Source organism: Vombatus ursinus, unplaced genomic scaffold, assembly GCF_900497805.2.
Source record: "Vombatus ursinus unplaced genomic scaffold, bare-nosed wombat genome assembly UNPS02004533.1, whole genome shotgun sequence".
Lineage (NCBI taxonomy): Eukaryota > Metazoa > Chordata > Mammalia > Diprotodontia > Vombatidae > Vombatus > Vombatus ursinus.
In genome coordinates this window covers 1,320,039-1,332,607 of record NW_020944311.1, presented here as the reverse complement: position 1 = coordinate 1,332,607, position 12,569 = coordinate 1,320,039, and the positions used below count along the sequence as shown (strand labels likewise).

The following is a 12,569-nucleotide window of genomic DNA, read 5'->3' as shown; positions in this document are numbered from 1 at the left end:
TCCGCTGCCTTGAAAAATGCTCAATTCTCCCCAATTTAAAAATCACCCTCATTTGACCCCATTGCTCCTTCTTTACCTACTGGCTCTTTTCTGGCGTCTCTTTGTTCTAAGTGTCTTGTTTCCAAAATGCCCTCTTCATCACCCACTCACTCCTCGAGTCTCACACCTCTCTACTGAAACTCATTTCTCTAACGTCATTAATGAGAAGCCAATCACCAAATCCAGTGGCTTTTCCTCCACCCTCATCCTCCATGGGCCGTCTCTGCAGCACTTAGCCACTGCTGATGACAAATTCCCGAGGAGGTCCTTTGCCCCTTTGCTTGATTTGCATATACCCTACACCTCCTCTGTTTCCTCCTGCCCTTTTCTGGCCCCTCCTGGGTCCTGAACTTAAGTCTTGGGCCTTGGCTCCCTGTCTCTTCTCTCTTAGACCCTGTACCGTTGCCAGGATTCCAAGCTGGAAGGGACTCACTGGATTAGCCCCATTTTATAGACAATTTTACCTTCTGGGGGTACAGTGCACATTTCTACAGCATCACTAGGATGGGTGCTCGACACACTGCACTGTGATCTCACTTGGAGGCAAATTCTTTCATTTAGGGCCACTTCTTCAATCCGAAAGGTCTTTAAACTGATTACCTAAGGTTAAAAACCAAAAAAAAAAAAAAAAAAGCATGATTATATCCTTCAAACACAATACAATTAAGTGAGAAAACAATGCCCAAACTGAGAATCGAGATGCATTTCACTTGTGGGGCCCCACCCGTGATTTCATTGCCTCCACCAAAACAGATGAGAAACTACTTTTCAAGTTGGAGTCTTGGAGGACTTCCCAGGCACTGAGAGGTGATGACATTTGCCCAGGGTCACACAGCCAGTGTGGCTCTGACGCAGGATCTAACCCCAAGGTCAGGCCTCTATCCACAACATTATGTTGTCTTCCTCTTAAATTTAACTGGAAAAGAAATACAAGGTGCATCAAAATTGCCCAGTACAATCCCACATACCTTGAGAAACCACGGGACATAACCAAATTAAACATTCACAAGGTGATGTGTGAAAATGTACTTCAAATAAAGAAAAACGTGTCTGTTCCTAACTGTATCCCCAAACAAACCATATCCTGCTTTGCAAGAGATCTGGCTTTGAGTTATGGAGATATCTGTGCAGATAAGTTTTCTACCTGATGGTTGGTACACAGACCATCTCTGCTCAAAATCTCAAGGGAATGCTTAGCATTCCAGCATCTCACACAAGACAATACACTCCAACTGGAATAATTATATTTCCCTTTTTTATTTTGGTGAAAAATTTTTATATTTTATTTTTTTCAGATTACATATAAAAACAATTTTTAACTTTTGTTTTTTTTTTTAAAAATTGAGTTCCAAATTTTCTCCCTCCCTGAGATGGCAATTAGATATAGATAATATATGTGCACACATGCAAAACATATTTCCATTAATAATTGTATTTTCAATACTATCCCTTCAAGAATGAACAGTTATGCTTAGACTAAGCTCAGAATCGATGGGGAACCCAAACCAAATGGAACCGTATGAAGCCCACACCTCTTCTTCTCACAAGAGCTCTGAGATAAGCAGAACTTTCAACTTTGAAGAAGCTATCTCATTAACACTCAAAACAGGGAAGATTATTCTTAGCCAACTCTACTTTTTCCTCTTACTGGCTACCTTGGGCCCAATGAAGGACTCATTAGAAACTTGAAACCAGAGTGACTCCTGAAACGACCCCTCAGGACCAGGGCTCATTTGGTTGGCTCATACTGTATTTCTTTTCTCAGAAGAGTTCCTGATCAATGCTTCCATGGACTGCTATGGCTATGTTAACAGGTTTTTGATGGATTCACCAAGTGGGATAGGTCTCTCTCCTGGTGATGACATACCTAAAACTAGGCTAGCATAGCCTTCTTGTGTTATGGTAATAATACTCAATCACTTTTCATTCTACAGTGGAAAAAAGCACAATTTATTGTAATGCTAAAGAAAGGGCTAAAAATCTGTTTTTCATTTTTATGGTCCTAGAATCCCAAGCCTAAAAATAACCTTCCAAGATTACTTACTCAATCACCTTAAGATATTTAAATTCTAACTCTTGAATCCTGAATATCTTACCTAAACTGTTGCTTTAATATACGTCAATGATATATGAAAGATACATTATAAATACATAATATTTCAATAAATACATATAACACAGTGCATAAAGACATTAGAAAATATCAAGGACAGATGATTTCTAATTATTTTCAACCTTAGGTCTTAAATTTAAGTGTTTTAAAGTTTTGGTTGCAAATAGATACTTTCCATCCACTAACCCAGCACACTGTCTGTAACAACGTAATGACTTTATCAACAACACTGTCCACATGGCTCAAGCTCTGGGCTCCAGTGTCTACCTTTCTTTCCAACAGAGTCAAGGCATCGATGGTACACCACTTCCAAGAGGGACCAGAGCCCATTTTTTCTTTGGAAAGATGACTTCTCTTTCACAATTGAAATTGGATGATTAGGGTCTTACTATGGAGGTAACATCCAAGAGCACAAAAGCTTCCTTCATTGAACTTCTTAAAGGCAGAGACAGTCACCACTATTCAACCAAATTCAGGCTAACCTTTGGCCGATGTCCTCCCCGCCCCCCCCCCCAAAATATCAATCCTCCCTCGAGGAGGATTGTCATACCATTATTGGAGTGTCACTGTTTTGAGTGATATTTTTAGTTCCTTGGGAAAATGCAAATACGGTATTCCTGGTCTACCTCAAACCCTTATCAACTAATACCTTGTTTATGAGGGCAGCCTAGGATAGGCAGAGCCTCTGGGAAAACCTTCTCACAACTATTTAAAATACCGATCCATCTGTTTTGCAAGCCACAGAAGGGCAATAATTACTATTACTCCTTAGTAATGTCCTTTTTTAAAAAAAAATTTTTTCTGGTTACATTTTAAGTTCCAAACTGTCCCTCCCTTCCTCCTCACCCCACACTAGAGAAGGCCACCATTTGATACAGATATACACGCACACACATAAACATATGTATATATGTATATGTAAAACCATACTATGCACACTTCTATTTATAAGTTCTTTCTCTGGAGGTAGATAGCATCTTCCTTCATAGGTCCTTTATAGTTAATTTGAATATTTATAATACTCAGAATAACTCAGTTGTTCACAGTTATTCTTTGAACAATATTGATATTATGGGATACAATGTTCTCTTGGTTCTACTCATTTCACTCCGCATTATTTCATGTAAGTCTTTCCATGTTTTTCTCAAATCAACCTGCTCATCATTTCTTACAGCACTGTAGTATTCCATAACAATCATATGCCACAACTTATTTAGCCATTCCCCAGTTGATGGGCATCCCCTCAATTTCCAGTTCTTCGCCACCACAAAGAGAACTGCTATAAATATTTTGGAACATATGGGTTCTTTTCCTTTTTCCTTACCCTTAGGAAATAGACCTAACAGTGGTATTGCTGGGTCAAAGGGTATACACAGTTTTATAACTCTTTGGCATAATTCCGTATTGCTTCCAAAATGGTTGGATCAGTTCACAGTTCCACCAACAGTGTATTAGTGTCCCAACTTTTCCACATCCCCTGCAACAGTTGTCATTTCCCCTTCTATGATTTTAGCCAATCTGATAGGTGTGAGATATCTCAAAGCTGTTTTAATTTAATTTTTCTAATCAATGGTGATTCAGAACATTTTTTCATATGACTAGATAGTTTTGATTTCTTCTGTCTGTTTATATTCTTTGACTATCAACTGGGGAATGACTCATAGTCTTATAAATTTGACAAAGTTCTCCATATATTTGAGATATGAAACCTTTATCAGAGAAACTGTCTATGAAATCTCTCCACCCCCAATTTTCTGCTTTCCTTCTAATCTTGCCTACATTGGTTTTAGTTGTACAAAATCTTTTTAATTTAGTGCAATCAAAATTATCCATTTTACATCTCACAATCCTCTCTATCTCTTGTTTATTTATAAATTCTACTCCTATGCATAAGTCTGATAGGTAATATGTTCCATGTTCTTTTAATTTTCTTATATCTCCTTTTACATCTAGGTCATGTGTCCATTTTGACCTTATCTTGGTAAATGGCGTAAAATGTTGGTCTATACCTAATTTCTGCCAGATTGCTTTCGAGTTTTCCCAATAATTTTTTACCAAATAGAGAATTCTTATCTCAAAAGCTTAAATCTTTACATTTGTCAAACACAATGTTACTATAATAATTTACTACTGTGTACTGCATGTCTACCCTGATTGACCTTTCTATTTCTTAGCCAGTACCAGACAGTTTGATAATTACCACTTTATAATACAGTTTGAGATCTGGTACCGCTAAACCTCCTTCCTTTACATTTTTTTCCCTCATTAATTCCTTTGATATTCTTGACCTTTTGTTCTTCCAAATGAATTTTGTTATTTTTTTTCCTAGCTCAACAAAATAATTTTTTTGGTAATTTAATTGGGATGGTATTGAATAAGTAGACTAGTTTAGGTAGAATTGTCATTTTTTAAATATTGATTCTGCCCACCCATGAACAATTAATATTTTCCCAATTATTGAAATCTGACTTTATTTGTATAAAAAGTATTTTATAATTATGTTCATGAAGCTCCTGGGTTTGTCTTGGCAGGTATAATTCCAGGTATTTTATGTTGTCTACAGTTATTTTAAATGAGGTAGGTATCTCTTACTATCTCTTCTTGCAGAGATTTGTTGGTGATATATAGAAATGCTGATGTTTTATGTAGATTTATTTTATATCCTGTTACTTTGCTAAAATCATTGTTTCAATTTTTAGTCATTTATTTTGTTTGTTTTTATGTTTTAGTCTAAATTTAATGAATACCCTAACCCCCTAAAAAAAGAACATTTCTATACAGAAAGTATGACAAGAAAAAGTTATATGGGAAACCATGAATCTTTTATTACACACAGTTTACTTTCTCAATAATCTCTTAATGTCAGAAACCTAAAGCCCTATTCTGAAGACATTAAGAGCAACAATAGGAAATAGAAATACAATCTCTTGTTGTGGAGGGTCTAGGGAGCTTGGGGCAAGACTGGCAGCTTGGGGAAGAGAAACTGGTTAGATCAGATAAGTTAACACAACACACCAGAAATTATTCAGACTGACCCAGTGAAAATTAGGTTCCTTACCAGGCTGGCTGCAGAGTGATGAATTTTTTGGGCACAGACCCTCAGAAAGACTGTTTACTGAAGTGTTATTGGCATAAGTGGAAGCAGTACATATACTGTTATACTCATCCTTGAAATATTGAAGTGTAATGAAAATTTTACTTAAATTCTAAAAGAGAGGTTAAAAGTTACCCTATTGAATGTGCAAGTTAAGATAACTTCTTATTAGAAGTAATTCCTGACTCTTGCCTGCATTCATTCTAACTGGTTGTGTGGCAAGAACCTATCCAATGGGAACAGCTGATTACATTAAATGATGGCAAAAGGTGTGAAATCTCATCGAACAATTATAAAGGCACTGTATACTTGTATGACTGCTCATGGGAATTAAAGGCATTGAAAGACCAGTTGCATTCCACATCCATCCCATAAATATTGTAACCTTGCGAAACCAAAACACATGTGACTTCTCACCTGGATCTTCTGTACATGGCCAGATTTTAAGGATATTCCATTTTCTCAATATTTTTGGTTGAAATGTAACTTGAAGATGCACAAAGGGAAATCCCAAACCAATAAGAGATGGTAATTTACCCAACCTTTTGCAGAATTCTTGATGCCGATTTTGCATTACCAACGCAGTGAATAGCAAGAAAACTTACCCCTGAATGAAACGTACCTTTTCCTCCCCCAAATGACTATCATACCACAGCTTACATGTTGCATTGACACCTTCAGGAGGACTCCACTGCCAATAGATAGTACAGAGGTTCTTCACGGAAATGCTGAAATTGGTCACAGGTGGAGGGTGAGCCTCTGTTCAAACCAAGCACAAGAAAAGTCTTCTGTTTTGTTTTTTAAACAGCTATCTCTTGGTATTATCGATGCCTCATTGAATCTTTTCATTTGTATGTATGGATTGAAAATATAGACCATAGTTCAGCTAGGGGCCTTAGCTTCCTCTGTCTGGAGTCCACTCATATCTCAATTTTCAACAGCCACATTCAGAGTCAGGGTATTATAGGCAGCTAGGGTGTACCACAGTGTACACAGTGCCGAGTCCAGACTCAGGAAGATTTCAAACTTGGCCTCAGACACTTCCTAGCTGTGTGACTCTGGGCAAGTCACTTAACTTCTGTTGGTTTGAGTTTCCTGAACGGTAAAATGGGAATAATAATAGCACCTACCTTCAGGGTTGTGGTGAGGATCAAATAAGATAATAATATTTGTATAGCACTTAGCACAATACTTGGCACAAAGTAGGCACTAAAACACTTGTTTCTTCTTCCTTCCCTACAGTCTTAAGGCTATCTTAGTGAAAGTGAGAAGCCTTTTCAATTTTTTTTTTTTAAGTAAGTCTTTCCAAATGACCTAATAGCTTTTGGAGCAGCACTTACTTGGATTCTGGCTTTCTCCCCTCCCCTCCCCTCCCCTCCCCTGCATCTCTCTCCCCCCTCCTTCTCTCCCCCCCTCCCCAGTTGTGAGAGAATTTAAAAGCACTCTGTGGTTCCTGAGGGCACGATTTGTTCAGATTAATTGTGCACCTGCAGCTCTGGATCACCTGAGGAGATGGAGAAAGTACTTTGTGCCCTGTCCAGTGTCCCAGGAAAAGAAATCAGCTGCTTCAGTCATGGTTGGCTTACTTCTATATTCTCTAACGATATGACCAGTTCCATCTTTGAGGGAGGTATCACCCAATCTCATGGGTTTCTTTTTCAAACTTGTGGCCGTTCTGACAAGCATTTCTACTTTTTTTTTCTTCATTTCTCCTGCTAACTTTTTACATCATGTATTCACGTCAATTCTAACATCGAGTGCTTGCCACTTACAACTTTACTCCCTGTATTACAGACACAAAGAAGAAATTCCAGCCTTTAGCAGGATTTCCACTGGTAGAGGTTGAGCCACTGGGGTGGGTCCATTTTAAGCACAGGGAACAGACAGGGATGTGAAATGGTAGAAAAGGGCAGGGGGCAGTGAGTAGTCCAGTTGGATTGGAATGTGGAATGTATGAAAAGATTTAAGAGAAAGGCTTGAAAGGAAGGTTGGAGTCAGGTTGTGTAGGGCCTTGAATGCTAAGATCAGGTTATACTTTATTTTGTAATAGGTAGCCCCGGACAAGCTTTGAAGAGTGGAGTGACAGAATGGGGGGGGGGCATTACAAAGATTACTTGTGTGAAAGGGAGTCCCTGGACACAGGAAGGCCAGTTAGGAGGCTACTACAAGCGTCTTGATGTCAAAGAGAGGAGAGAATCAAAGATGATTCCAAGGGCTCGAGTCTGGGTGACTGGGAGGATGATGGTACCATCATAATGAGTTGCGAGACAGAGGGAAGATTTTTTAGAGGTGAAGAATTTTGGTCATGTGGAGTATGAGATGCCAATGGGGCTATCCATGTTGCTATGTCCAACAAGTAGACACTGAGGAAAGGAGCTCTGAGGAGAGGTCAACAGAAACACAGATGTGGGTGTTATCTGCATTGAGGTAATAATTGAAGCCACTGGAACAGATAAAATAATAAAATATAAAAGCAGAAAAGGTCTATAGAGAGAAGAATTATACGGATGAAAACTTAGGGGGAAAATGAGAAGCCAGCAAAGGAGTCACAGAAAAGGAGCCGACGGAGAAGTGTCTCAGGAGAGGATGGAGGATCAAACGAGAAGAATAAGCAATTCATAGGATCACAGGAAGGGCCTTTAGAGGCTACTGAGCACAACCTCATTTCACAGAGAAGGAGACAGGCTCAGAGAGTCAAAGTGACTTCCCAGGGTCACAAAACTACTAACTAAGGCTCTGAGGCAGAATTTGATCCCAGGTCTTCCTGATTCTAAGTCCAATATTCTATCTGATCTAATTCACACACATACACACACACACACACACACACACACACACACACACAAAACTGTGTATATAGAATTGTGCTAGATTGGGGGTGGGAGAGATATAAAATGTAGTTAAGATACAGTCTCTGGTGTAATTGACCTTACAGTATACATAGAGAAATATGATACAAATCAATGCTGTATTAACACAACTGTGTAATTCACTGTATTAGAGAGATGCAAATTAAAATATTATGTGAGGCAAATTGGATAGAGGGGGCATGGGGACTGAAATGAGGAAAAAAAGAAGATCCGTGCCATCCAAGCAGAGTGATGGGATCAGGAGGCAGACTGAAAGAGCAGAGCAAAGTCCTTTCAGACTAAAATCATAGGGATCTAGTTTAACTCCCTCATTTTACAGATGAAGAAACTGAGGGCCAGGGAGGTCATCCAGATAGTAAGCATCCAAAGAGTTTGAACCCAAGCCTTCTGACACCAGCTCTTTCCACCTTACCTTGCTGAGTATCTTTTAAAAAAACCTTTTAATCTTGTCTTATGTACTCTCCCCTCCCCCAAGCATCCAGTTTTATAACCCCAGCTTAAGTTTCAAAAATCTAGGTCTTATCTCTGCTGTCTCAAGCTAAAGGTTTAAATCTGAATATCACTTATTTTCTGGTAGAAAAATGTATATTCTTGAAATTTATTTCAGTTTTCAATGGCATTGAAATTTTTCAAGTTCTCTAAAGACTAAAGAATTACAATTCTGCCCAGAAAACTTTCTTTAGTAGCAATGATTTGTGGTCTGGATGCCTTGACTGACCTCAGAGGATCATAGATTCAGAGCTAAAATGGATATTAGAGGCTGAGAACAACCCCCTCATTTTAGAGATGAGGAATTGGAAGCTCAGAGAGTTGAAGTGACTTGTCCAGGGTCACCCAGCTAGCAAGTGTTGAAGGCAGGATTCAAACTCGGATCGTCCTGATGACAAGAGCCAATGTCTTTCAATAACGTCATGCTGCCTCTCAAAGCAGCAAGAAAAACAAAAACTCTGGATTTCAAGTTTAGAGAAGGAAAAATAATCCCTTATTTAGTCTATAATATTACAAATGACCAAACTCACTATTCTTGACATGATGATGTTTACAAAGCTTTCCTACAAAACCTCAGGTTTTAGTCTCTCCTATGTGAACACATTAACACTGACAGAACATGGTGGGTTTTTGGGAAGAGATAAAACCTTGGCATTATCTTGTCACCTTACAGAGACAGGGCGTAGTGTTGATTTTGCTGGGCTTGTAGTTAGAATGGGCTGATACTTGCTGGTTATATGACCAACCTCTCTGAGCCTCAATTTCCTCATCTGTAAAATGAGAATGCTATTATGTATACTGCCTACCTCTCAGGGCTTTTCTGAGAAAAGTCTTTCATAAAAAGCTCTATACAAATGTGAGGAATTATTATAACCTTTGACTCATTTCTCTCTATGCTTTGGTCAATAACCAAGTCCTGTCCATTTTTCTTTCTGTGTTGTGTTTATACCTTCCTCTCCATTCGTGCATCTGACCAGATAGTTAAGTCCCTACCGTGTACAAAGCACCAAGACGGAAACTATGAGAGATACAAAAACGTGTAAGATGTGGCCCCTGCTAGCAGGTTTGTAACCTATCATCCCAGGACAATCTGCACATGTGAATTAATCACCTATTTCGAGATGCCAGTCTTTTTCTCATCTAAGCCACCCCACATTAAAAAAAAAAAAAAGAAATCTTCCTTAAATGTTACTTTCATCATGTCATTCCCCTACCAAAAGCCCTCCATGGTTCCTTGCTGCCTATATCAAGTCTAACTTGTTCTTCCTACCTATTTAACATCCCATTATTTTTCCTACACTCTGGTCTGGCCAGATCAGCATCCTCAAAGTCCATACACTAGGCTCATTTCTCCCTCCAGGTCTTTTTACTCTCCATCTTTCCTTCACCTGAAAAACACTCCCTTCCTTCTATCATTTATAGTCCATCCATCTTTCAAGGCCCGGCTCAAGTTCCTCTTCCTCAGTGAAGCTTTCTGTGGTCACTTCAAGCTTCATCAATCGCTTTTTACTGGAAACTACACTATTGGCCCATTGTTAAAAATAAAAAATCCAACCAAAAAAAAACCCCCCAAAAATACCAAGGTGGTGCACTTCCAGAGTTCAAATCCAGCCTCAGACACTCACTAGTCGGGTGGCCCTGGGCAAGTCACTTCACCCTGTTTGCCCCAGTTTCCTCATCTGTAAAATGAGCCGGAGAAGGCAATGGCAAACCCCTCCAGAATCTTTGCCAAGAAAACCCCAGATGGGGTCACGAAGAGTAGGACACAACTAAAAAATGACACGACAAAGGAACCCAAAACAACACAACCTATGAACCACTCTGCCTCATTTTGCTGCCAGATCTTCCCTACCTTCTAGCCTCAGCCTCCCAGCTTGGAAACCTAACCATTGTTCATATCATCCTTCTGAGTTCCAAACCACCAAGTACAAACCAAGTTTTGGAACCCAACAGATCTGTGAGATGGAGACTGTACTCAGTTTTGAGGTGGTCCTTGTGTTTAGGATGCAGCTCTGTAGAGTGGAACAAAATCACCCAGTCAAGAAACCTGGCTTGTAGCACCCACTCAGCTTCATGACTGATGACAAGTGACTTCATCATCCTCTACGCCAATGGAGAGAACAGCAGGTCTGCTTTTGGAGTGCCTGAGTCTCAATCTTAGCTGTTAGCAGGCACTAGGGCAAGTGTCTTCCCTTCTCTAGGCTTCTAGCTTCCTTCCTCCTAAAATGTGACAGTTCAGCCTAGATGTTCCCTAAAGTTCGTCTAAGACTCAAAAGTCATGTGATTTTCTGAATCTTTTCTGCCCAGTGAGATTGCTAAGCGCTTAATGTATATATACTAGTTAATCAACCGACTTTAAAAGCTGAGTCAGTGTATAAAAGAGAATTTCAATTTTTTGGAAACCTGGGGATAACAGGAGCGGTTCCCCCCCCCCCCATCCTTAAACTATCAACAACGCAAAGCCTAGTAGACAAGGCAATAAATACCAAAAGGAAATTGTGAAAGGTTTTCATTCCCTTTCAGCCTCTGTCCGTTGGTCCAGGGACCGAACTGGGCTCCTGCCTGCGGGCTGCCCTCGGCGACCCAGGCGGGGTGTAGGGGGCCAGGCGGCCGCCAAAGGCAGGCTGAGGCTCTACCCCGGCTCAGCAGCTCAGATGGGGCTGCCAAGTGGTCTTTGCTCTCTTTCCCCCCCCCCCCCCCCCCCCCCCCAACCCCTGCCGGCTCTAACGCTCCCAGGGCCGCTCCCTCGAGACTGTGGCGGAACTTCCCGGCTTTCAGTCGGCTTCAGATCCCGGGAAGGATGAGGGGAGAGGACGGGCTTCCCCGGCAAGTTCCCCACTTCGGCGGCCGGACAGAGTGCGGCTCCGCGGGAGCCCAGCTGCCGATGGTGCCCCTGGCGTGGGCTCTGCCCCCGGGCCCGGCCCGGCCCGATCCGGTCCGGTCCGGTCCATCCCGATCGCTCCCTCCCTGGGTGCCCCACTCACCGGCCGCGATCTCGGTGGCGGCGGCGGCGCCCCACAGCAGGCAGAGGATCGCCAGCCCCTCCATGCAGCCCCTCGTTCACGAGACTGGCCAGCCGTGGCCTCAGCTCAAGGGCGGCGGCGGCGGGGGGGGGGGGGGGTGCTGGGTGGGGGGGGGGGAGGGGGAGGGGGAGGCGTCTGCCTCCGGGCTTCCAGAGCCACTTCCCGACTCCAGCTCTCGGGCGCAGCCCGGGAGAAGGGGCGGGGTCAGACGGGAAGAGCCGCGCAGGCCCGCCCTCTCGCCCCAGGTAACCCGGGAGGGCGGGGCCCTCGCTCCGCCCCGCCAGACACCTGGCCAGCCTTCTCGCCCCGCCCCCGCCCCCCCCCCCACCCCCTCCTCGGCGCAGCTCGGGCCAGCCGGGGCCGCCTTTCGGAACCAACGCGGTCCCAGACGCTCCGGGTCCCCTCCGGCCGGCCTGGGGCGGAGCTCGGGCTCTCGGGGCCGGACGCCTAAGGTCTCTCCTCCCGTCAGCCCTCCGGGGCTCGCTCGAGGGCGCGCGCAGTGGCTTCTGGGGGCATGGCACGTGGACGAGGCCCGCCGGGGATGGTGGGGCTCGAGGTGCGAGAACTCGCGGGTTGGGGCCGACACGGGGCCGACCCAGCCGCCTGTGGCTCCTTCCGCACGGCCCCGGAGCCGGGCTGCCAACAAGCCAGGCGGCCCCGGGAAAGGGCCTGCACCTGGAGAAGGCGAGGCAAGGCCGCACCGTCGGACCGAGGTCACGAGAGGGGCGACCGTGGCGAGGGCCACACTGAGGAAGAGAGCCCCGGATTTGCGGCCACTCACCTAGTAAGTGACCTTGAGCCGTTCTCTTTCTCTCTCTGGGCCTCAATTTCCTCATCTGTGAAAGGGGAGAGTTGGATTCAGTGACATCTGAGAAGCTCGAAATTCAGTGGTTCTATGAAAACGGAGCCTCTTTGTTTTATTTGTTTGTTTTGTTTTTGGC

The 12,569-nt window shown here is 43.0% G+C and overlaps 1 protein-coding gene across 2 annotated transcripts in view; it reads right to left on the bottom strand.

The window, feature by feature from the left end:
• Window positions 1–11,696, bottom strand: part of IL13RA1 (interleukin 13 receptor subunit alpha 1) — a 34,376-nt gene extending 22,680 nt beyond the window's left edge. The window contains exons 1-3 of one of the 2 annotated variants that reach the window (XM_027837128.1): window positions 11,590–11,696; window positions 5,869–6,005; window positions 504–639 (exon numbers count right to left, since the gene is read on the bottom strand). In XM_027837128.1, the coding sequence (XP_027692929.1) occupies window positions 504–639; window positions 5,869–6,005; window positions 11,590–11,653 (337 nt within the window). In that variant the 5' untranslated portion in view covers window positions 11,654–11,696. Of the gene's footprint in view, window positions 1–503; window positions 640–5,868; window positions 6,006–11,589 lie in introns of those variants that run through there. The other variant, XM_027837138.1, reaches the window with a different exon arrangement.
• Between the last annotated feature and the right edge of the window lie 873 nt (window positions 11,697–12,569).